Source organism: Lynx canadensis, chromosome D1 (assembly GCF_007474595.2).
Source record: "Lynx canadensis isolate LIC74 chromosome D1, mLynCan4.pri.v2, whole genome shotgun sequence".
Taxonomy (NCBI): domain Eukaryota; kingdom Metazoa; phylum Chordata; class Mammalia; order Carnivora; family Felidae; genus Lynx; species Lynx canadensis.
Genome location: NC_044312.2, coordinates 57526777 through 57552251, shown reverse-complemented (window position 1 = coordinate 57552251; position 25475 = coordinate 57526777). Strand labels below are relative to the sequence as shown.

Genomic DNA, 25475 nt, shown 5'->3' with positions numbered 1-25475 from the left:
GTCTGAGTGGCTGAGGGACAGAGGTGTTAATAGGGGACCGAGCTAATGCAGTGCAGAAGCATAGGCCAGGAACACCTTTATTCTCTATCTATTTATAGTCCCATCTGGTATCTGGTCATTCATCAGCACAGGTCACTGCTGTGTTTTTATCATCCAGAGCACAAAGCTTTTTCAGGTCTGCTGACTTCTCTTAGCTACTTCCCTGTCCCTCTTGAGGGCTCAAGGATCATTCTATTACTGTCATGCCTGGATGAGGGCATCAGAAGCTCTGCTGAGATAACTCGTTCCTTCTTCTTCACTAGACTGATCCTTGGGCACTTTGATAACTTCTCCTCTCTGTCTTCCTCCCAAAAGTAAGGGACACCTTTTCTGTTCTCACTTCCCCAAATCTCGAATCTGAAAGTTCTTTTGCTTCCACTACCACCACCATCAGCTCCATAGAACTTAGCCCAAGGATTAGATTTCCTGCTCAGATATCCACTATTGTTGAAGTTTTTCTCTTTCTTTTGACTTTCCCTTAGAGCCCTCGGCTCAGAAAAGCCTGATTTATCAATATATTGACTGGGGTCATCTTGTAGCAAGAGTCCCAAGCATGTGAAATTTAAAACTTGGGGCGCCTAGGTGGCTCAGTCGGTTGAGCATCCGACTTTGGCTCAGGTCATGATCTTGCAGTCTGTGAGTTCAAGCCCCGCGTTGGGCTCTGTGCTGACAGCTCGGAGCCTGGAGCCTACTTCGAATTCTGTGTCTCCCTCTCTCTCTGCCTCTCCCCAACTCATGCTCTGTCTCTGTCTCTCTCTCTCTCTCTGTCAAAAATAAACAAACATTAAAACTAGATTGGCAATTTAGTAATTTATAAGGAGAAACAACTGCTATGGGATCAGATCCTTATATTCTGTGACCAGCATATTCTTTCCTTATTGGTAAGCTATTTGGCAAGCCAAGTGATAACAAGGTGTTTATAAGTGTAGACAGAATCAGATGTCATTATATATCAGAAACACAAAATTAAGCAGACCTGATTTATTTGCTTTCAGAAATAAACCTGCCACTAGAATCCTTTCCACACATAGCTTTAGAGTGAATACTGCCCAAGTTTGCATCTGAATGTCTTCTTTCCTTTTGTTTCTAGGTTTAACTAACCCCCCCTCTTTCTTTTCTTTTGTTTTTTCTATAAGGCAAAGCCCTTTTATTTATTTATTATTTTTTTTAATGTTTATTTTTTGAGAGAGAGACAGAGACAGAGTGCAAGCAGGGGAGGGGCATACAGAATCTGAAGCAGGCTCCAGCCACTGAGGTGTCAGCACAGATCCTGATGTGGGGCTCGAACCCACGAATTGCAAGAATATGACCTGAGCCAAAGTCAGACACTCAACTGACTGAGCCACCCAGGCACCCTGCCCCCCTCTCTTTCTTTAATTAGTTGTTGCCTTCAATCATGACCCCTTGTGTCATGTCAATTTTTTTTATTTATCTTTTTATTTTAGAGAGCATGAGCGGGGGAGAAGGGCAGAGAGAGAGAGAGAATCTTAAGCAGGCTCCATGCCCAGCACGGAGCCCAACATGGGGCTAGATCCCATGACCCTGGGATCATGACATGAGCCAAAGTCAAGAGTCGGATACTCAACTGACTGAGCCACCCAGGTGCCCCTTGTCTTACCAGTTCTTTACCTTAGAATAATTGTGTTCCTTTTTTTTTATTATTACTATTTTAATGTTTATTTATTTGTGAGAGAGAGACAGAGTGTGAGCAGGGGAGGGGCAGAAAGAGAGGGAGACACAGAATCGGAAACAGGCTCCAGCCTCTGAGCTGTCAGCACAGACACCAATGCAGGGCTCAAACTCACAGACCATGAGATCATGATCTGAGCTGAAGTCGGATGTTTAACCGACTGAGCCACTCAGTCACCCCTTGTGTTCCTTTAAAGCAGTGGTTTTTATTCTTTTTTTTTGATCACTGATTCCTTTGAGAATCTGAAAGAAAAATATGTATGTTGACATATTCATAAAATTTTGAGTGAGATCATGACCTGAGCTGAAGTCAGATGCTTAACCTACTGAGCCACCCAGGCACCCCACCCCTGTGTCCATCTTAAGAGGAACCCACTGAGTGGGACGAGGTGGCCGAGTGGTTAAGGCGATGGACTGCTAAGAGGAACCCACTGAATCAGACCTCTACCCTGGTATGCATTGTTTAGCATAAGCAAGTTGGCATTTCAACTGCCAGTATCCCCTCAGGCAGCATTTAGCCACACTGAACTCTCTAGGCCGTCCACATTTTCTCCGGAAGGTACCCATTTTTGTTTGTAGGGCCTTACTTAGAAAGTTGCATAAGTTTGAGTGGTTAATTCCTAATGCTGCTTTTCTAATTAGCTCTATAATTTTTTTGGTACAGTTTTACAGAACCTAACATTTTTCGGAATGACTTTTTTTTTTTTTTTTTTAAATGTTTGTTTATTTTTGATAGAGTGAGCGAGAGAACAAGTTGGGGAGGAGCAGAGAGAGGGAGACACAGAATCCGAAGCAGGCTTCAGGCTCTGAGCTGTCAGCACAGAGCCCAACATGCGTCTCGAACCCAAGATCATGACCTGAGCCGAAGTTGGACACTTAACCAACTGAGCCACCCAGGCACCCTGACCTTTGTTTTTTTAAGGAGAAAATGCATTATGAAAACATACTAATATACCCAGTTTATAAAAATTACACTTTTGAAAAAAAATTTAGTTGATTTTATACTGCTTTTTTCTCTTATGTTATATGAGTTTTGGTAGTTCCTAACATTCATAAATATGTTAAAATACTGAAAAATATTTGCTTTAGTAAAGCAAAACTATCTTTAATATGATTACCAAAAACAGGTTAAGATTTGTTTGCAGTTCCTTTTGTCTGTAGGATATATCTTACTAGGGATGCACAATCAGCTAGTATTTTATTTTTTTATTTTTTATTTTTATTAAAAGCTTATTTGTTTTGAGAGAGAGAGTGTGTGAACAGGGAGGGGTGGAGAGAGAGAATCCAAAGCAGGCTCTGCGCTTTTAGTGTAGAGCCCGAGGTGGGGCTTGATCTCACAAACTGAGATTATGTCCTGAGCCAAACTCAAGAGTCAGATGCTTAACCAACTGAGCCACCCAGGCACCCCAATCAGCCTGTGTTTTAGAGTCACTTGCAATAACTCCTCTCTGTGGATAAGCCACCAATTAAGTATCTAGTTAAATTCAAATTTTTTCCCACTTTAAATTTTTAGGTTCCCTACTTTTCCTGACAGGTAATTATTTTAATAGATTCTGCTTCTATTCCATTGTTGTTGTATATATTTTTAATATATACAAATATATATTCTATTACTCCCCCCTCCCTTTTTTTTAAGAGAGAGAGTGCAAGTGTTGGGGAGAGGGGCAGAGGGAGAGAGAATCTTAAGCAGGCTGCACGTTCAGTGCGGAGCCTGACATGGAGCTTGATCCCACAACCTTGGAATCACAGCCTGAGCTGAAATCGAGTTGGATGCTCAACTGACTGAGTCACTTAGGTGCCCCTTTATTACTCCCTTTCTTAGATAAAAGTTTTCATACTATACTCCCTATTTTACATTTTGCTTTTTTACCTACAGTAGACCCTGAACATTATTCCATAGCAGTTATAGAAATATTCCTTTTTTTTTTTAAGTTTGTTTATTTATTTACTTAAGCAATCTATACACCCAACATGAGGCTTGAACTCATGACCTGGAGACCCAGAGTCACATGCTCTTTCAACTGAGCCAGTCAGGCACCCCAAAATATTCCTCATTCCTTATTACAGCCACCTGATGCTACATTGATAATACTTTAGGTTTTTCAACAGTCCCTTATTGATAGTTTTTGGAGTTATTTACAATACATGGCCTTTACAAATTGTGCTATAGTTAACGTGTGTGTGTTTTGTTTTGTTTTTTTTTTTTAATATTTTTGCCACTTTTAAGGTTGCGTTTCCTAGGATTGTTAGGATGCGTATGTACTTTTGTTGGGTAATTGCCAAATACTTCTCCATTTTTCATTCCTACCAGTAATGTATGAGAGTCCCTTTTCTATATAATGCATGTTGTCATATGTTTCGGGGTCATTTGTGTTTCTTTTCCTATGAATTGTCTTCATACCTCTTGCCTATTTTTTCTAAAGGAGTTTATTTCCTCTATTTTAGAAGCTATATATTAACCCTTTGTGATATGAGTTGCAGGTATTTTTCCCACTTTATCATTTCTCTTTGTACTTTGGCTTAAAGTTTATTTTTGTCATCTAAAAATTGTACATTTGTTAGTTTTTATAGATTATTTAAATTCTTCTTATTGTTTATACTTAGGAAACTTTTCCTCATTCTCATATCACTTTATAGTAGAATTTATCTGTTTATAGAAGAATTCACCCATATTTTCTACTAGTATATGTATGGTTTTATTCTTTACACTTAAATCTCTGCTTGGTTTAGAATTTATTCTAATCTGTGAGAGACAGATCCAATTTTTATTTGGTTCCATATGATTATATATTAATTCTCTTTACACAACTTACTAAGAGGTTCTTTTACTCACACTATTTGAGATGCTGTGTTCATTTTCTTGTGTTTATTTTTCACTTTTAAAATTTAGCTTTATTCAAAGGAGCACCTGGGTGGCTCGGTTGGTTAAGCGTCCAACTCTTGATTTTGACTCAGGTCATGATCTCACAGTTCATGAGATTGAGCCCCACATCGGGCTCTGTGCTGACATCATGAAGCCTGCTTGGGATTCTTTCTCTCCCCTGTCTCTGTCCCTCCCTGGCTCGTACTGTCTCTATCTCAAAAATAAATATACTTAAAAAAAATGGAGTTTTATTCTAATACGTTAATACTAATGCATGCCTGATAACCTAGTGATAATTCATAAGTTTAAGAGTTCACAACATTTTTAGAAAGTACATAATGTTAACATTCAAATAAGGCGTTATAGAAAATTTTGTGAAGAATGAAATGTTTACTATAATCCTTAAAAGCCTTGGTCCATTTTGAAAGATCAACATTGAAGTTTTAAAAATCAGAAGAAAGGAAAGTAAGTTTTTTTCCTCCACAAAATACATAAGAACCACTTGCTGGCATTCGTATTTTGAGTGCCTGGAATAAAATGGGCTACATTTTCAAAGGCAGTTTATAACAGCTTGTACAAGGACTTGTTTCACTTGATTTAGCACCAAGTACATTAAGAGTAAATACACCATTCAAGAGTCATGTTTCTCCTCTAGCTCTCATATGCCCCACAGGACGTAAGCAAGCATCCTTGTTACCCCACTAAGGGATCAAATCATTTTCATTTTAATATGGCAACTCAGATTATACTCATCGGTAGAGTTTCTTCCTGCCAAATAACAGTGGCCATAACTATGGCAGTGAATGCTGGCAGGTGTCAACTTCTTTGATTAGGAATAAAGAACTCAGTCAGCAAACTCAGTTATTTTTTGGTCTTTTTCAGCCTGTCATGTAAATGCTTTTAATTGCTATAGCTGTTTACTAATTATGGTTGTTATATATATCAAGGGAATTTTCCTCAAGCATACATGATCTATTTCTGTTTCCTTGTGCCATGGGTTTTCTTTTATTCTTCTTCTTGTAATTAATTTATTAATTACAAGGCAGATCTTACATTTTGATTACAAAGCAAACTAGCAAGTAGATCCTAAAGCACAAATTTTTAAACTCAATAACATTTGAAAACATAAGACTTTACTTACATTTTCTGTTGAAAATTCAGCTTTGGTGTTTTTGCAAGAACTTCTGTCTGTTTCTGATGTAAATCATCCCTCAGTGCACATGTATTTTCAAAAGAACACTCTTAGGAAAATGAACTTTCTTATGTGCTAATTAATACTTTTTTTAGTAAATTGAAAATTCGAGTAAACTGAAGGTATGTTTAATGACAAAATAAATACAGCATATGTGACTAGTTTATAAGTGTCTTAGTGTATAGGTAGCAGTGAATTTGCATCCTGCAACTAATCTGTAAATCCAGTTTTTTTTTTTCTTGGAATTTTATAGACATAATATCTCACAAAGCCATATACCACAGTGCTGAAGATGCTTTTTTTTTTTTTTTGCATCAGTCTATGCAAAAGCCCCTTATAAGATACTTTCCCCAAATAATATGGAATTTTTTTGTTTCTTTTCCATAAAGTAAGAAAACTTTATCAACCACTTATTCTTCTGAACAAATGTTAGGTTACTACCAATTGCTTTTTTAATTTGCTCTAAAAGATTTTTTTTAGGGCCGCCTCGGTGGCTCAATCAGTTAAGCATCCGACTCTTGATTTTGGCTCAGGTCTTGATCTCATGGTTTGTGGGTTCAAGCCCCACTTCTGGCTCCGTGTTGACAATGTGGAGCCTGCCTGGTATCCTCTCTCTCTGCCCTTCCCCACCTCATGCATGGGTGCTTTGTCTCTCTCTCTCAAAAATAAATAAACTTAAAAAAACATTAAAAACGTTTTTGTTTTTTTTTTTAATTTTTTTTTTCAACGTTTATTTATTTTTGGGACAGAGAGAGACAGAGCATGAACGGGGGAGGGGCAGAGAGAGAGAGGGAGACACGGAATCGGAAACAGGCTCCAGGCTCTGAGCCATCAGCCCAGAGCCCGACGCGGGGCTCGAACTCACGGACCGCGAGATCGTGACCTGGCTGAAGTTGGACGCTTAACCGACTGCGCCACCCAGGCGCCCCAAAAACGTTTTTTTTTTAAAGTTTAGACATTTCTGGTGTTTTTCAATTGCACACCCACAGATTACTGGATAAAACACTAGATAATTTCAAAAGATGAATCTTCATATTTCACTCATTTGACACATCCTTAATTTCCAGATAAAATCAGTAGAAATGAAACTAATAGAATTCTCAAAGAATTCATACATGCCAGTCTTAGGATAAGGAGCTTCTAAATGCATGGATGAGGAGCTTCTGCTTATCTTACTAGGTAAATGCGGTTTTCCTCATGAAGTAACTGATGCTTTCTGGTTCATTTGTGGAACTTTTGTAGGGAAGCATATACATAGGGCCAGATCTTATCAGTTTCTGTTGTGGAGAATGTATCCTACACCCCTTTTGTCTGGTAGGTAATATTCCAGGACCAGTTCTGTTTGGGTTTTGTAAGCCTTCCATCTCTTGAGAACCATTTCTGATCTGTTATTCTCACGCCGGATGATAGATGCTCCAGTCAGATCATCACAGTTTTGGGAGGGATGAATTTGATGTTGTAGACCGGGTGGCTAGGTGGATGAATTTAGCAAGGAGTGAGGTGTTGTTTAATGACCTCAAAGGGCATGTTCAGATTAATCACCATGTCTATCTGATAAACGATCCAGGGCTTCTGCTTATGGAAGTGTCCTTGGAAAACTGTCTAATACCCAGCTATGTTGGGTGAGATTTTTCAGTTCACGAGGGGCCAAGCTGAGTCATGACATTGTCTGAAATGAGCTTCCCTTGTTTAGTGAAAGTCTTGGCTAACCAATTTCTATGTCCGAAGCCCATTGTCTTAGAGTGGGTCCCTGTGGGAGAGGGGCTTCAGCTCAAAGTATTTTGTGATGTGCGATGACACACCTTGCCCGAACTCGGTGCCACCATGATCACTGCGTTCAGGAGGCCGGGCTGCACAGAAAGGGGGCTTTGGCCTGGTTGCACACTCACCCTGTTCTGTGGTTTGGGGCCTGTGGGCTGGCAGCACTGTTAGCTGAGGGCTGCCATTTGTTTGGTTTTTTCATTGTATTGTTGATATGTATAATCTGTCACTTTCCTTAATCTGATGAAGTTTTAAAGTAAACAGCTTAAGTTAAAAAATAAGCCTGACTTTATGAAACTGTAATACAGATTTTTATGGGTACCTAATGTTCGTAATTTCACATCAAGGTGCAATTGAGTTATCAGCAAAGAAACTTTCAAATTGGAAGTTGTACTACTACTTTAAACACTAATGAGATGTTATTTCCTTACAGTGCCACAAGGTTGCAGTAGTGAGAGAAGATAAATTGGAAGGTAAGTGTTTTAGCAACTTAGCAAGATTTTCCTCTTTTGGGATCAATGTAGGTACAGAAAAAATCTGTCCCTAGCATCTGCATACAGTATATTTAGCTATTTAACTGAAGAGCTGAATATTCCTTTTATTAGTAGTTTCTGAAACATGTTAAAATAGGATACCACATCTGCCTAACTTCCCATTTTTAAGACCAGTAGCTGCTGACATTTATAAAGCACTTTTATCACAGGATTTCAAAGCTCATGTGATTCTTGCAAAAAAACTATCATGAATAACATGTGGAACACCTCATCAACTGTAAAAAGACAGTAGTCTCTAAATACTGTTTTGTGTTCCAGGACAGTTTTTTAGGAAGAAAATTAAAGATTGCTTTTTCAAAGTCAGAAAGACTTAATAGAACTTCTAAATTAAATTTATCTTCCCATTTCAAAATTATTAATGCTATGGTTCTATTTAAAAATCCAGTTCAAAGGAATTTTATGACAGGGTCCACATGATCTGGACCTTTGTCTCAAGACAAAACTTGTACTGTTGTACTTCCTATACAACACCACCAGTGGTGTCATTTTCTTACAGAAGAACTCTGAGGTATTTAGGGTGGTGGAGATGTCCACTTTTTTCTTTGTGAATTCCCACCGTGGTAGGCAAAGTGAGATTTATTCATTCAGTAGATACATCATGAGTATTTATACTCTGTCAGGCTCTGTGCTACGTGCTGGAGACTCAAGCACATTCCCTTTCTTCATGGAATCTAACATTTGTTCTTGTGATGTTCTTCTGTGTTTCTCCTCTGCAGACTTATCTGGTTAGTATTTTTGTTATAGAGTTGCTTTGTCTGCACAAAAATTGAATTACATACTTGAGTCTTCTCAGGTAGAAATTATTCTTCAGTTATATGCTAAAGATTCTTCCCTGACTGAAAAAAAAAAAAAAAACCCAAAACATCATAGTCATCATCAATCATTCATTAATGTTTACTGAATGTCCACTGGATGAGTGATACCCTCACAGGTGTGGTACTTAGGACTGACTCACCACTACCTACCTTGTCATGATGTCCCCGTTATAGAAAAAAGAGTTGATGTTATACTGTGTATGTGACTCTTTGGCCTTTTAGGGCTTTTTGGACCACCACAGATTGCAAATGGTTTTAATGCAGAAGGGTTTCTTGTTAAAGTCCCCACATGCTATGAAGTTTGTGTATTAACAGACTGCTTTTCCTGTTGACTTGTAGCAGTGAAGTCCAAGCTAGCTGTGACTGCCAGCATCCATGTGTACAGCATCCAGAAAGCCATGCTAAAGGACAGTGGGCCTCTGTTCAATACCGACTATGACATCCTTAAAAGCAACTTGCAGAACTGCAGCAAGTGAGCTCCTTAATGTTCCTTGTGGGCTTCTTTACGAATTGATTTTGTAAGATGTTTACACAGTGGCTGCCTCTTAAGAGTGAATGCCAAGTCTAGTAAAACCCCATTTATCTTGCAGTAAGACACATGCCTGGTTTTATTAGTACATCATAAGGTGAAAAATAGCAGCCACAACCCATATTGAAAACCCCAGTGGACTCCCCATAAATCTATTTCTCATGTATTTATCCTGTCACCGCCACCAGAAATGTTTGTTGTGCCCCCTCATTACTCCCTTACCCCAGTCTCTGCTTGTCTGAATCCTACCCATTTTTCAGGAACCAGTGTAAACGTCCTTCAAAAACTATTTCTAATTTGTTATCCCTCTACCTTCCATCCAAAAGCAGTTGATCTTCCACAGCCAGGATCACATCTTGTTTGTTTTTGTACTTTATATCATTCTCAGTGAGGTGATGGACCATAATGCACAGGCTTGTGTTGTGGCTTTGCTGCTTAATAGCCTGGTGGTTTTGGGCCAACTACTTAAACTCTTTGAGTTTTGGCTTTTTCATTTTTAAATTAAATTCATTTTAAAACTTTTAAATAGTAATACCTACTTTGTGGGGTTGTATTAAGAGTTCAAATCAGTTCCCCAGACATATTAAGCACCTACTACTTTGATAGGTACTAAGTGAGATCCTTTGAACTCATTCCACAAAGTTCTGATGAGTACCTATGACATGCCACACACTGTAGAGTGAATATGGCCCAGTACCTGCTTATGGAACTGATGGTCCTATGGTAAACACTTACATTATAGCGTGACAGTGCTATAATAGGAGTAATACTGAGGGAGGCTATGTGGGGGGCATTTGTGGGAAATCAAATAGCTAGGGCCTGTGTTAGGAGATTATAGGGAACGCATTGCAAAGCAGAACACTGCTTTCTGGCCCGCTGTTCTCATAGCCCTCTGAGTGATCTCCACCATAGTGGCCTCCTCAAGACATCATGAACAATGACTGATTACCCTCCTCAACTCCCTGAGCAAGAAGATTCTTCAAACAAAAAAGGGGGATAGGTGGGAAATCAAATAGCTATGTCCTAGGTTGGGAGAATGCATGCTTTCCTTATAATCTCCTAACCCAGGACATAGCTATTTGATTTCCCACAGACACTCATCCCTCACTTTTGGGTGCGGTGGAGTGATGAGGCAAAAGAGAGAAGGCTTCCTAGAGGGTGTGACATTTAAGTCAAGGCCTTAAGGCCCAAGTAGAAGTAGTCAGTAAAAGGAGAAGTAGAAGAGTGAGGACAGAACTGTGAGGAAACATGGTGCTTGTGTGGAACCAAAGTCATTTCTATGGCTGGACTTAGACTGAGAGGTAGGAAATAATGAAATATAAGACTAAAGTAGGAGTCACAGTCTACACTTTGACTAGTAGGTTAAAGAGTTTCGACTTTATTCTGAGGGCACTGGGGAGCCACTGAAGATTTTGAAGCAGATGGGTGAAATGATCAGAGCTGCATTTATAGAAAGATCACTTGGGGCACCCAGGTGGCTCAGTCAATTAAGTGTCCAACTCTTGATTTTGGCTCAGGTCATGATCTCATGGTTTGTGGGATCGAGCCCCACATCAGGCTTGGGATTCTCTTTCTCCCTCTCTCTCTGTTCCTCTCCTGCTTGTGCTTGTTTTCTTCCTCTCATTCAAAAATAAATATTTAAAAAAAAAAAAAAGATCACTTGGCTGCAATAAGATGGTGAACATCGATCAGAAGGGAATAATCGGGAGACAAAGCCATCAGTGAAGAGAGATGTTGCAGTGATTCAGGGTGGAGATGACAGTTATCTGAAGTATAGTAGTTGTATTGAGGGTGAAGAGGTATGAAGGTTAAAGAGTCATGCTGTCAAAACCTGGATGTTGTCACGCTTGGAGACCAGGTGTGTGTATGTGGCTGGGTGGGGGTGTTCATGATGTTAAGGATGATAACCATATATCTGACTTGGTGGCTGAATTGGGTGATGGTGTTATCAGTAAGAAAGGGAATATGTGGGGAGGAGTAAGCTTGCGGGGAGAAGGAAAAATGGTGAATTGGGTTTGGACATGTTGAGTTTGAGAAGCCTGTGGGGAGTCCAAGTGAAGATGTCCATGCAATAGATAGATGAGTCTAGAGCTAAGGAGGGAAATCTGGCATGAAGATAGAGATTTCGGAATCAGAGAAAATAGGTAATTAATTGGGACACAGCAGTAGATACAGTCATTCACAGAGAATGCGTAGAATGAAGGAGGGCAGAAAGTAAAACTCGAGGCCATGGTTACTAGCTGTATAACCTTAAGCAAATTATTGAACCTCTCTGTGCCTCCGTCTCATCAGTAAAATGAAGCTAACAACGGTACAAAGCTCAACAGGTTATTGAGGAGTAAATGAATGAATATATATAAAACACTTAGAATAGTGTTTGGTACGTAGTAAGCGCTATTTAAAGATAGCCACTTTTCAAGGGATGAGCAAGAGAAGAGGAGCCTAAATGGGAGCAGCCAGAGATGAGAGGAAAATCATGAGAATATAGGGGGCTCTAAAAGCAAGGAAAGAGTTTTAAGAGGTAGGAACTGATTGGCAATATCATATGTTACTGAGAAGCAAAGTAGAATAGGAACTGAAAAGTGTCCATTGGATTTAGTGATGGCCTTGGTAAGAGGCTTTTCCATGGAGTGGCCAGAATCTGGTGAACTGAGTAAATGGGAGCATGATAAAGTGGGACAGCAAAAATGGACAAGTCTTTTCAGGAAATTGGACTGTTAAATGGAGAAAGAGAGAGGTAGCTAAAGAGGATTTGAGACTGAGAGAGAATATATACATTGTTGAGAATGCCCTGAACTTGTACTATTCAGAAAGAGCCATAAAAGAAGAAATGGTTGAAGCTACTGGGGGAGATGGGGTAACTGATACAGCCAGGTCCTTGAGGAGAAATAGAGACTTGCCAAACATAGTTTCTGTAAGTTACATGAGAACAGGGATTGTGTCTATTTTGTGACCAAAAAATGGTGCCTGGCAAATGGTAAGCATTTAGTAAGTAACTGTTGAGTGAATTGATGATAGACATTGGTTCTTTTACTCTATCGCTCAAACCTTAATAGGCACACAAATATTTATTAAATAAATAAATATAATTCTATAGCTAGAGTAATAAGTGGTGGGGTTTTTAAAATTTTTTTAGTGTTTATTTTTGAAAGAGAGACAGAGCATGAGTGGGGGAGGGGCAGAGAGAGAGGGAGACACAGAATCCGAAGCAGGCTCCAGGCTCTGAGCTGTCAGCACAGAGCCTGATGCAGGGCCTGAAGCCACAAATTGTGAGATCATGACCTGAGTCATGATCCGAAGTTGGATGCTTAACCGACTGAGCCACCCAGGCACCCTGATAAGTGGTGTTTCTTAGGGAAGGACTACAAGAAAAGATGAATATCCTGATAGGTTTATGTAAATTGTACTATTAGATTTCAAAAATAATCTGTATTAAAATCTAGTTGTGGCATGTCAAGCTCTAGAAATCAGTTCTTCTATTGTATCTGAGTAGACAAACAGGAATAAAGGGGACTCAGAAGTTCAAAATGATATTTACTCAGGGACCACTAAAGTAAACATGGCAAAGTAGAAATGTGGTAATAGGAAGCACTTTAATGAAACCTTACTTAAATACTTAAAGTATAATGGGTAGAAATGTGAAGAATTTATCTCCAATAAAGAAGTTTGTAATTGCCCTTGAGAATTATGGGCCAACTGAAATCTGACTCATTGTTTCGTGTGTTTTAAGAAGTGCTGTGACAGGAAGAAAGTTGAAATTTTAGGACTGAGCAGATTCTTCTCTCTTCGGACATGTTCCCAGCCTAACTTGGTCTCTTCCTTATTGCCAGTTCTGGTCCTGACCCTAAGGTGTGGAATGTAGACCAAATGGAGAAAGAGTTGTTTCAGGGCCAACTTCAGATGTTGACAATGAAATAAACCATTGCTTTTTTCTGTGTACATGGAAGCACTGCAAGGCCAGAGAGGAAGACTAGGGGGTACAAGGAAATGATTTCCGTCTGTTCTTAACTCTGATGCACAAAATATTTGTGTTAGTGTGGGGTTTTCTGAAGTGGACTCTAATAAATCAGGGGAAGATTTTGGAGCTATAGACTCAGCTTTGGGGCTGCTCAGTCTAAGGTTACTTCTGAAATTAAATGATGTATCAGGGACTTTTTTCTTAGGCCAGTTAATCTAGAAGTTGTGCCTGGTTGATCTCTCGAATGATTACTATTACCACATAGTTTCTTTCTTAACTTTTCCCACCTCAAGTGGAGGTGATACATTAAAGAAGGGAGAGAGGGGCGCCTGGGTGGCGCAGTCGGTTAAGCGTCCGACTTCAGCCAGGTCACGATCTCGCGGTCCGTGAGTTCGAGCCCCGCGTCGGGCTCTGGGCTGAAGGCTCGGAGCCTGGAGCCTGTTTCCGATTCTGTGTCTCCCTCTCTCTCTGCCCCTCCCCCGTTCATGCTCTGTCTCTCTCTGTCCCAAAAATAAATAAACGTTGAAAAAAAAAATTTAAAAAAAAAAAAAAAAGAAGGGAGAGAAACCAGAAGCCTCACTTCCAGGGACTTCAGTTCTCATTCTTTCACGTGTATTTCTATGTGCCAGGCCTTGTACTGGGTACCTAAAATACAAAAGATGAATAGTACCCTTCCCTACCTCCAAGGAGCTCTCACCTACTCCCAGTAAGCTAAAGACTGGGGGAAATAAAATGTTTTTCTTTGTCAGAAAAGTTGAGGAACTTTGCTTTAAGCACAACTGGGATTTGTGTGAACAAGGCACATCTACGATGATTATAGAAGAGATGAACGCTCCCTTTAATATGCCATGCATACCGTTCCACATTTCTTCACTTGGCTTTGGGCATACTTGTCTGGTGCTGTTAGTGGGTGTTATTAGAAATTTTTAACAAATGACAATAAAGGACCACAGGTCATAGGAGCCAGTGGCTCTGTTCCCAGCTTCTTCCTTGTTTTAAAGCATGACCCACTCTGGCCAGGAGAGTTGCCAGGAATTTTATTAATATTTAAAGCTCGTAATTTTGGTTCAGTCAATATTTATTGCATACGTAGCTCTGTAAGGTGAAGGTCTTTAAACACAAGAGATAACCATTTGATTTCCTAAGGATGTTGACATTACTAATCTTTTGTTATTTTTTGGTATATTCTTACTGTTTTGAATTGGGGTGCTTTCTTCAAAAAAGTAAGATGTTCAATATGGTATGGTAGAAGACCTCAGATTCCAGTCCTAGTTCTGTTACTGACTAGATGTATAATCTAGGACAAGTCTCTCAACATCTCTCCAATACTTCTTTCTCTATCTAAATTAGAGTTTTTATTTATTTTTGAGAGAGAGCAAGCAAGGGAAGGACAGAGAGAGAGGGAGACAGGAGACAGAATCCCAGGCAGGCTCCACACTGCCAGCACAGAGCCCGTGGCCAGGCTCAAACTCACGAACAGTGAGATCATGACCTGAGCCAAAATCAAAAGTCAGATGCTTAACCGACCAAGCCACCCAGCCACCCCTGCACAAAATAATTTCTAAAATCCATTTTAGTTCTAAACTTTTCTAATTTAATAGTGTTAGAGGTAGAAAGTATTGTGTGGAAGAAGCAAGACTTTGAAATTAATGTAACATTTCCAACTTCAGGTTTAGTGCCATACAATGTGCAGCTGCAGTTCCCAGAGCTCCTGCTGAATCCTCATCTTCCGAAAAGTTTGAGCAGTCAGATCTTCAAGTATCAAGTGAGACACAAGCCAATAATGAGTTGACAACCAATGGTCATAGTCCACCTACCTCCAAACAGATTTTACAGCAGCCCAAGGGAATAATGGGAATGTTTGCCTCTAAAGCTGCTTCTAAAACCCAAGAAGCCAACAAGGAAACCAAAACAGAGGCTAAAGAGGTAACAAATATAAGTTTAAAGATGTCTTTATAGCTCAGAATGGGTAACTAGAAGAGCATTGTAGTTTAATCACATAAGGTTCCAATATATAATAATATAGTCTAGTTTTTCCATTGTGGTCTGAATCCTTTAATTCTTGATATTCTCGTCTGAAATTGTCCTTTTTCTTTTGAAAATGCTTCTCACCAAGCTTTGGATTCTTCTGTAAAATGGTCCTGTGCACATCACAAGATTGTTTTGCAAGCCAATTGAAATCATGCACGTGAGAACACTTGAAAACCATTAAGTGCCAGGAATCATATATTAGCAATATGTCATTTTGGGAACATCTTATATTCTGAGCTTTGCCATGTATGCCTTTCTTCCTAGTGTATTTAACATTCTCATTCTGTTTTATGAATTTTTCTTGTTTTTTTTCTTCATCTGCTTCCCTTATTTATTGTTCACACATCTGAACTAACTTAAGTGCATTGACTTAAGAAAAGTCTCATTAAAAACTATTAAAAAATACTCCAGAAAAGCATAATTATTGTTATTTTTTAAGGTTTAGTTATTTTTGAGAGAGAAAACGAGTCAGGGAGGGGCAGAGAGAGGGGGACAGAGGATCAGAAGTGGGCTCAGCAGAGACCCTGATGCGGGGCTCGAAGTCACGAACCAGGAGATCGTGACCTGAGCTAAAGTCAGACGCTTAACCAACTGAGCCACCCAGGCACCCCATAATTATCGTTATTATTGTTATTACCATCATTGTGATTTTTGGCCTCTGCTTTGGAAAAGGAGAGGGGAGTGGAGGGAAAACCCCTAACATTTATAGAACTACTGTGTGCCAGTAGTTTGATCTTTGCTTAAATCCTCCTAACTATTCTGTGAGGAAGAGATCTCCGTTTTGTAGGTGGTGAAACTAAGGGCTAATTGCCTGGATATCAGATTGCTATTACATGGCACAACCAGAATTCAAATCCACTTCTGATAATAACAAATGTAACATTTTGGAGGTTCCCTTGTTGTGTATCATACTGCCTCTGATCTGTTTTAATTCTATCAAACTAAGCAGTTTTTAAATATACTCAAAGTTTAGACACATTCATGGGTAATAATTCTGTAAGAACTATGAGTAACTAAGCTTTGGAGATTAACATCAGATACTCTGGTGTGGATTTGTTCTTACATCTCACGCTGACACATTTTGGCATGATTATATAGGGACTGTGCCATCGTGACAATGTGCCCTGCAATTGAAGAGATTGTTTAAGACTCCGACTTGAAGAACAGCCTAGACACTAAAAAAAATCATATGTGTTTTCTGCTTCTAGGTATCTTCTGCAGGCAACAAGGCACCAGGGAAAGGGAATGTGATGAACAATTTTTTTGGAAAAGCTGCTATGAGTAAGCATGTTTTTACCTTCCTTTGATTAATACATGAATGGTAATATAATAACATATTTGAGGTGAAAGCCACCTTACCCAGTTTTTACCCATCTGGTGTCCCATGTAGACTTGCTGCATCCTAACATAAATTTGCAGTCTACTGACCAATATATTGAATGGAAGTAACCCAGCTGGAACAGTGGATTTTAACGGGTGAGCTGAGTTCAGTTTACCTTGGGTGGTAGTTTACTATTCCTGTTTTAACTTCCTGCCTTGAAAAGACAATTATTTGTTTCATAGGGCTCTTGAAAATGGGTGATAAAATGGAAGGGAGGCTGCTTGGTTAAACAGTATAGTGTTGAGGTTAATATCCTAGATGCTGGGGTCAGTTTGCCTGGTGTGACCATTATTAATTATTACCTCTGTCTCCCAAGGGGTTGCAAAAACAAATCTTTTTGACATTCTATAGTTATTTTTTACAGATTATTCATGTGAATGAACTAGACCTCAGAAGGGCACAGGTGATTGTAGCCATTTAAAAATAATACTTTTTGAGAAAGCAAAATTTCCTTTATTTAAAAAAATTTTTTTAGTATTTTTATTTTTGCGAGAGAGAGAAAACCAGCAGCAGGCTCCAGGCTCCAAGCCGTCAGCACAGAGCCTGATGTGAGACTCAAACTCATGAACAAGATCATGACCTGAGCCAAAATCAGAAGCTTAACAGACTGAGCCATCCAGATGCCCTTAAAAATTTTGTTTTAATTAGAATTCTTTCATATGGAAAGAACCAGTAGTCACATATTTTCATACTTCTCATACCAAGTACACCTCCCCTAAGGGCTATGTGGCATAATACCAGAAAGCATTCAGGAGCCACAGGACAATTATGGCACGCTTTCTTGGAGCATCAGTTTTACAAAGATCTTGTGGGAAGGTGTTTTGTTACATGCTTGTGCAAGAAAAATTAGTCAGAATTCTGCTTTCCTGTGATGGTCGGATTAGTGGTTGGAGGAGGCGTTGGGGTAGATAGTGTTTATTTGCCATAAAATCCATCAGAGAAGGTTTTTGTCTTTTGAAAGTATGTAGAAAATTTGATACTTCAGGTTATTGGGAAGCATGTTGTATTGTTGCAGGCAGAATGCACAAGGAGGACTCCCTACTTCTGTGAAAATAGATAGTGCTAATGTCACTGGCCTGCATGGCTGGTACTGGTCCACTGAACCCAATCAGAGTGTGTGTGGTTCCTTGGTGACTTTTAGGTCCACGTTTTTATTTTTGTTTTGTCTTCTTATGCATTTGTAACCAGTGAATTTAAAAAATTTTATTATTTCTGAAATATATAAGCTGTGAATATTTGCTAGTTGTAAAAAAAAATCAAGCTATACAGAAGTATATAATTTATTCATGTGTTTATTTCAGAAATATTTATTGAGCAAGTACTGTGTACTTGCAACTATTATCCATGGTGATACAGTGGAAGAAATGTAGACGAGCAAGGTATCAGCCTTCATGGTCCTTGTATTCTACTGTGAGAGACAGACAAATCAATAAAGAATAAAATAGTTAATTATTTTAATTGCTAGGCAGACAGTGATAGAAGGAGTAGGGAAACTGGATAAAATAAAAGAATTAAATACTTAACCTAATAAAAAGAATGGCTTCTAAAGTTGATTTATCTAACGTTTTTTCAAGGATGAATGTTTAGAGTAAGATGATGAATGTTTTATCGGATGAATGGCTTAGTGGGTTAAGTGTCTGACTTGGCTCAGGTCATGATCTCATGGTTTATGGGTTCAAGCTCCACGAGGGGCTCTGTGCTATCAGTGCTGAGCCTGCTTCAGATCTCCTGTCCCCCTCTCTCTTTCTCTCTCTCAAAAATAAACATTAAAGAAAAAAGTAAAATGATAAATATTTTTATTGTATTTGAGACATGACAAGATCATTGTGATGAAAGTGAAGAGAGTTGGATGAAAAGAGTTGAGGAGACTTGAAACATTTAAAATTTAATGCCGGGCAATAACAAGTGTTGGCAAGGATGTGGAGAAGTCAAGCCCTCATATACTGCTGTGGGGAATATAAAATAATGTGCTTGCTCTGAAAAACAGTATAGTAGTATTTCAAAAAGTTAAGTAATTATCCAGTGCTTCCACTCCTACATATCTACTCAAGTGAATTAAAACTGTATGTCCACATAAAAAATTGTACACAAATGTTCATAGCAACATTATTCATAATAGCCAAAAAGGTGAAACAACCCAAGGGTCCATCGTCTGATGAATGGATAAACACAATGTGATATAACCACACAATAGGATATTATTGAGCCAAAAAAGGAATGAGTCCTTGAACTATAACATGGATGAATCTTGAAATATGTGAAATGAAAAAAGCTGGACAGAAAAGGCCACCTGTTATATAAATTTATTTATACAAAATGTCTAGAATAGGCAAATCTAGAGACAATGTAGATTAGTAGACTAGTGTTACAGGCTAGGTTGGGATTGGGGAGTGACTGCTCATAGATACAGGGTTTATTTTGAGGTGATGGAAATGTTCTAAAATTGGATAGTGTTGATATTTGCACAATTACAAAGCACTGAATTTTATACTTTAAAAGGATAAATTTTCTGGCATATGAATTATCTCATTAACAAGAACTGTAATGCTCCATATGTGAAAAAAATTACAGCATTGGTGACAAAATTAAAAAGTCATCATCTGTATCTTGCTTCTAAAGGTGTTTCATATTTTGAGTATAAAAAGGAGATGCTTTTAATTAGTCAATGATACAAATGATTTGATCATTCAGAAAAAAAGAAAATGTGGTTAAATTTTCCTTAAGAGTAGTCTGAAAGTGTTGCAATGAGCTGCCTCTTTACCAGCTAATTGGCCATTTGTAGCTGCATATGTAAATAATTTGGAGTTCCCCTAATACTGTGAAACCACGACAGAGTGAAAACTCTGGATGCTGAATCTCTTTGGTCACTGGTATTTTAATTAAGATCAGTTTCCTGAAATTGGTAGACTGTATGCAATAGCCTTGCTTTCCTTACCCCAGGAGTGAGGTAGGAAATACTTGGAGGTTTTTCCTCCTAATTATTTTACTTTACTTATTTTATTTTATTTTATTTTATTTTATTTTATTTTATTTTATTTTATTTTATTCTACTTTTTTGAGAGAGTGGGGGAGGGGCAGAGGGAAAGGGAGAGAGAGAGAGCATCTCAAGCAGACTTCCCACCCAGTGCATAGCCTGACGTGGGGCTCGATCGATGGATAGATCTCATGACTGTGAGATCATGACCTGAGTCAAAATCAAGAGTTGGACGCTTAACCAAGTGAACTACCCAGGCACCCCTATTATATAATTTTAAAACAGTTGCTGTCAATATGATATAAATTCTGTAACAATGCAAATTTTGCATAAACTTTAAGGATATACATGCAGCTTCAGAGAACTGGTTTTTTGGGAATCAGTTACTGACTCTGGACCCCCTAGAGATACATGTTTACTCTCCTGTACTATTTGGTGGAAAAACTTGAGAAGTACTGATACTTGAGAATAACAGTTTTGAAAAGGCAAGAGAAAATGCCTCCATTCTCTGGTGGATTCCACCAGATTTCTCAGTCAAGTCTTCAAAAAATAAAGTATAAACAAGCTGCATGTTATACTTTTATCCATCATCTATTCTTTCAAAGAATATACTTTGTTTATAAATTATTATACTAAGCCGTGTGTAATGGCCAAGGCTAAGCTATCAATTGGTCTTTTTCCTACACTGTAGCTGGTTTTAGCCATTTTACATATAACCAAAGCTACTTATTGAAGAGCCTCATGCTGTTCACAGCTAAGAGTATTTTATGACTTTTCTTGAAAAAAACTGTCACTGAATATAGCACGAAGGCTATTCTTCTATGATTTCTCAGATGGCTAGGCCCATCCTGCTTGCATTTTTTAATCCTCTGCATGGCATAGTAGTTGCAGCTTGGTGTAGGGAAAGAGGTAAGGATTTTGAGGAGTTAAACTGACCTAGGTTCAAATCCTGTCTCTCAACCTCTTCTGTCAGTGTTACCTTGGGTAAGCCATACAACCTCACATATTAATCCCTTTTAATCCTTACAGTAATCTCATAAATATTCAGTTTTTACAGAGAAGATTGACTTTTAGGTAACTTATCCTGAGTGAAAAAGTTTGCATCAAACTTTTCTCATTCCGAAGTAGTCTTTTAATTATATAATTAAGATAATACTGAGATGATAAGAGTATCCAGGTTTAAGAAGATAGAATGGAATAGGAAATAAGATTTTGGTACGAATTTCTGTTGTCACTATTTGTAAACTGTATACTCGGGAAACGTCTTTTATCTCTCAGACTCTTAATTTTCTCATCTAGTAAGTGATATGTAAATGAGAATGATGATACCTCATATAGTTGTATTTGCTTTTTCTAAGCCCTGCTTTTACTATTATTTGGCCTGGGAGTTGTGATATAATGAAGGATTAGCAAGAGGCAGAAATGAAAACAGTTACTGCTAGAGTGGTAGTTGGAAAGGAGAAATGTTCTCTGACTAGACCATGAGTTCTGTTAGGACAGGGACTGTTTTTTTATCCCTTTAGCCCCCTGCTCCTAACCAATTACTTGGCACTTAGTCGACTATCAGAGGAATAATAGATTGATATTGCACGATGAGGTTATATATCATCTGTTATACTATATTTGTAGATAAACTTAAAGTCAATTTGGATTCAGAACAAGCAGTGAAAGAAGAAAAAATAGTGGAGCAACCTCCAGTGTCTGTCACTGAACCAAAGCTGGCAGCCCCTACAGGCCTGAAGAAACCCAGCAAAAAAGCAGAGCCTGTTAAGATGCAGCAGAAGGAAAAAAAAAGGTAGGAAAATTTTGTTGCCTGTGAGGGAAGAGTGTCTCTGCTGGGGGTGAGAAGGTCTGTTTGGGCTTATTGACAGTGGGCAGTTTTCAGTTGAGTACTAAATCCTACTTAATGCCTTAGGGATACAGCTGTATAACCAAAATGAAGAGAGAAGCTCAGTAGCTTATCTAGGGAAGTAGAACTGTGGAACAGCCAGTGTAGATGGTTTAGAGCCCAAATCCAGTTTTTTGGGCCCCATTGAACTAAATTGATTATCCTTTTTTTTCTTTACTTCATTTTAAATTTGTGGACATGGCATAAGTGTGCCTGATTGTGTCTGTGTCTGTTTTTCACTTTAGATTGCCAAGTGAGGGGTTACTATTTCCAGTCAAATTTAAGAGAAAAAGTTCTTTGTTTTCTTTTTATATCAATGAGTTTATTTTTCAAGTGGTAAAATGTAATTAGAAAAGAAAATAAAAAGCACACAAGCTGTTAAAAATGGATCCAGGAATTTGAGACACTACCTCATAGTTGGTAGGAATTAGTCTGTTGAAAGAAATTCTAAAGACACTGTCAGCACTGATAGGCCCAGAAATACTTGACTTTTGTAGCAAGGCTGGGGCTACTCTAGTAGAAAACATCAACAAAATGCTCAAGTTTCAGAGGGTCAAGGCTGTGTCCAGTGGGCCTTACCTCCTAGGAATATGTGAGATTGGTAGGTTAAAATGTCCCCAGCCCATGGGTATAACACTCATTGTTGACAGTTATAGTCAGGAATGCGTTCAGTATTTCATTACCGAGTGTGATGTTAACTGTATGTTTTAAGTAGATGCCCTTTACCAGATGGAGGCTGTCCTTTTCTGTTTTTTTATGGATGGGTGCTGAATCTTGACTGATGCTTTTTCTGCATTTATTGAGATGATCTTTTGGGGTTTCTGTTAGTGTGGTGAATTACCTTGATCGGCTTTTAAGTGTTAAACCAACCTTGCATTCTTGGGATAAACCTAATTTTTTGTCATGATACATTATCCTTTCTATAAGTTGTTGGATTTTATTTGCTAATATTGTAAGGATATTTTGCCACTGCATCTGTGAGGCTGATAGATCAGTTATTTACTTTTCTGATAATGTCTTTATATTTTAGTACCAAAGTTATGTAACTTCATAGAATTAGTAGAAAACTGTGTTTTCTGAGTTTGTGTAAGATATGTATTATTTTTTTTCTTAAAAGTTTGATAAAATTCAGTGAACCTGAGCCGAGTTTTCTTTGTGGGGAAGTTTATTTTATTAATTTGATTTCTTTAAATAGAGCCATCCAAATTTTCTTGTTCTTGTTGGGTCAGTTTTGGTTGTGTTTTTAAAGGAATTTATTTCATCTAAGTTGTTGAGTTCATTGGCGTAAAGCCCCTACTATAGCCTTATTCTTTGAGGATCTGTAAAATCTGTACTTATCATTACAGATTCCTTTATTCTTTATTCCTCATGTTGGTAATACGTTGTTTTGTCTTATTTTTTTAAATTTTCTTTTTAATGTTTATTTTTGAGAGAGAGGGAGACACAGAATCCAAAGCAGGCTCCAGCCTCCGAGTGGTCAGCACGGAACCGCGAACCCATGAACCGCGAGATTGTGACCTGAGTCAGAGTTGGACACTTAACTGATTGAGCCACCCAGGCACCCCTGTTTTGTCTTTTTTTAATCAGTCTTATAGAAGGGTTTATTAATTTCATTAATCTTTTGCCCCAAAATAACAGTTTTTAACCTTGTTAGTTTTTTTCTGTTTTATTTCATTAATTTCTGCTCTTTATCTTTTTTTGTTGTTTTTTGTTTGTTTGTTTTTTACCTATTTGGGGTTTGTCTTTTACTAGCTTGAGGTAGAAAAATAAGTTGATAAAGTTGCATAAGGAATAAGTTACTTGAAGATAAAAACCACATTTTATACATATCTGAATAGTGTGATAGAGTATCCAGAGGAGCTAACTAAAGTTAAGATGGAGTCTAGGTTTTTTTTATTATGTCATTAGAATCACCTTAAGGTCTTATGTCTATGCCTTTGCACATTTTTTTTCTTCTCTTTAAAATATTTGTCTCCCTTTTTTTACCTGATGAATTTCCACTTAGTTTTTAGTTTTCGTACAAGAGTCTTGTCCCATAACATTTTATTTCTCCAGTAGTCTTTATCACATTGTCTTACATTTGGTGGTGTTTATATCTATTTCTCCCACCAGAGCTTCTTGATAACAGTATTTTCTTCATCTTTGCATCCTCGGTGTTTAGCAAAAAGCCTGTGTATGTAGTAGCTGCTTATTTAAAGCTTGTTGAATGATTGAAAGGTCAGTAGGAAAAGTAAGAAGGAATTTGTAATGATAATTGATGAGCTGGTAAGTAGTTTCCAGTGAGCTATATAGAGAGCTAGAAAAATGTTTCATTCTGGTCACCCCATGGAATGACTTAGTTGTGGTCAGCAGAGTATCCTTAAAAAGAATCCTTATTGGTCTACTTTGACTCTTCTATCCTCTGGAATTAAGACCAGGAGTTATGAAGCAAGACCCATAGTAGCATATGAATACTTATATTTTTATTTTGTGTAACATGATTAAATTATTCCTGGATGGCAACAGGGGGAAGCGAATGGAGTTATCTGATGATGAGACAAAAGAAACTGAAAGTATGAAGAAAAAGAGGAGAAGAATCAAACTTCCTGAGTCTGATAGCAGTGAAGATGAAGGTGGGCTATGAAAGGTTGCTATTAATTTTTGGCTAGTGTCATTGTCTCCGTTACTTGGGTTATAGCAAAAGTACCATAGACTGGATGGCTTAAGCAGGACAAATTTGTCCTGTTCACAGTTCTAAAGGGTGAGAATTCCAAAATCAAGGCACTGCCTGATTGTAGTTCCTGGTGAGAGCTCTCTTCCTGGTTTGTAGGCTATCTCCTTGCCATATCTTCACATGGCAGAGAGAGAAAGTGTTTCTCTTGCGTCTTTTATAAGGGTGGTAATCTGATTCCATTAATTACCTCCCAAAGACCCCACCTCCAGATACCATCACGTTAGGGGTTAGAGCTTCAAATATGAATTTTGGGGGAACACAAACATTTAGTTGATAGCAGGGGTCAATTCTTACTTTGACGCTCAAGGAGTTAAAAAGTAATTTATTACAGGTCACAATGACAATAGTAATTGTAGTATTGAGAGATAAACAATAGCACCATTAGAGTCTGCTTTCGCTTTTTGATCAGAACCATTGTTTTTTGGTAATTTAGCAAAATAACATAAAAGGAAAGAGAATAAGGATTATTATTATGTATATTATCAAAGAGCTTTTCTTTTTCTAATTTATTTTTTACTTTTTTATTTTTTTATTTTTTTAATGTTATTTTTGAGAGAGAGAGTGTGAGTGGGGGAGAGGCAGAAAGAGAGAGGACAGAGGATCTGAAGCAGGCTCCACACTGACAGCAAAGAGCCTGACACGGGGCTCAAACCCATGAACCATGAGATCACGACTGAGCCAAAGTCGGAAGCTTAACTGACTGAACTGCCTAGGTGCCCTGAAGAGCTTTTCTTTTTAAAAAATGAAATGGAGATATTCCTTTGGCTACCTTCATGTGAATCTTTTAAAACAGGTAATATTGTAGGTATCAAGGGTGTTGGTGATATGATGTTCCACGCCACATAAATAAAAACATGCTAAGTTTGAGAATCTATAGTATCATTGTTGAAAGGGAATGATACTATGGACCCTTCTAGTTTTATGCTGTGGGCTCTATTGTAAGATAAACAAACAGAATAAGGGCAAGATTCTTACCTGGAAAATTCATATGCCTTTTCAAAGAATATCAGGTGTTCGAAGAGCCAAGATCTCTTCCCAAATTGTGTAAATGAAGGTATATAGAAAGAGGATGAGGCTGGGGCACCTGG

At 38.2% G+C, this 25475-nt stretch overlaps 1 protein-coding gene and 1 pseudogene across 1 annotated transcript in view; one reads left to right on the top strand and one right to left on the bottom strand.

The window, feature by feature from the left end:
• Positions 1–25475, top strand: part of POLD3 (DNA polymerase delta 3, accessory subunit) — a 51791-nt gene that overhangs the window by 11849 nt on the left and 14467 nt on the right. Inside the window, exons 4-9 of the mRNA XM_030331897.2 lie at positions 7978–8017; positions 9253–9385; positions 15071–15326; positions 16640–16712; positions 21416–21581; positions 24180–24286. Of these exons, the coding sequence (XP_030187757.1) occupies positions 7978–8017; positions 9253–9385; positions 15071–15326; positions 16640–16712; positions 21416–21581; positions 24180–24286 (775 nt within the window). The remainder of the gene's footprint in view (positions 1–7977; positions 8018–9252; positions 9386–15070; positions 15327–16639; positions 16713–21415; positions 21582–24179; positions 24287–25475) is intronic.
• Positions 6979–7746, bottom strand: LOC115525278 (annotated as a pseudogene).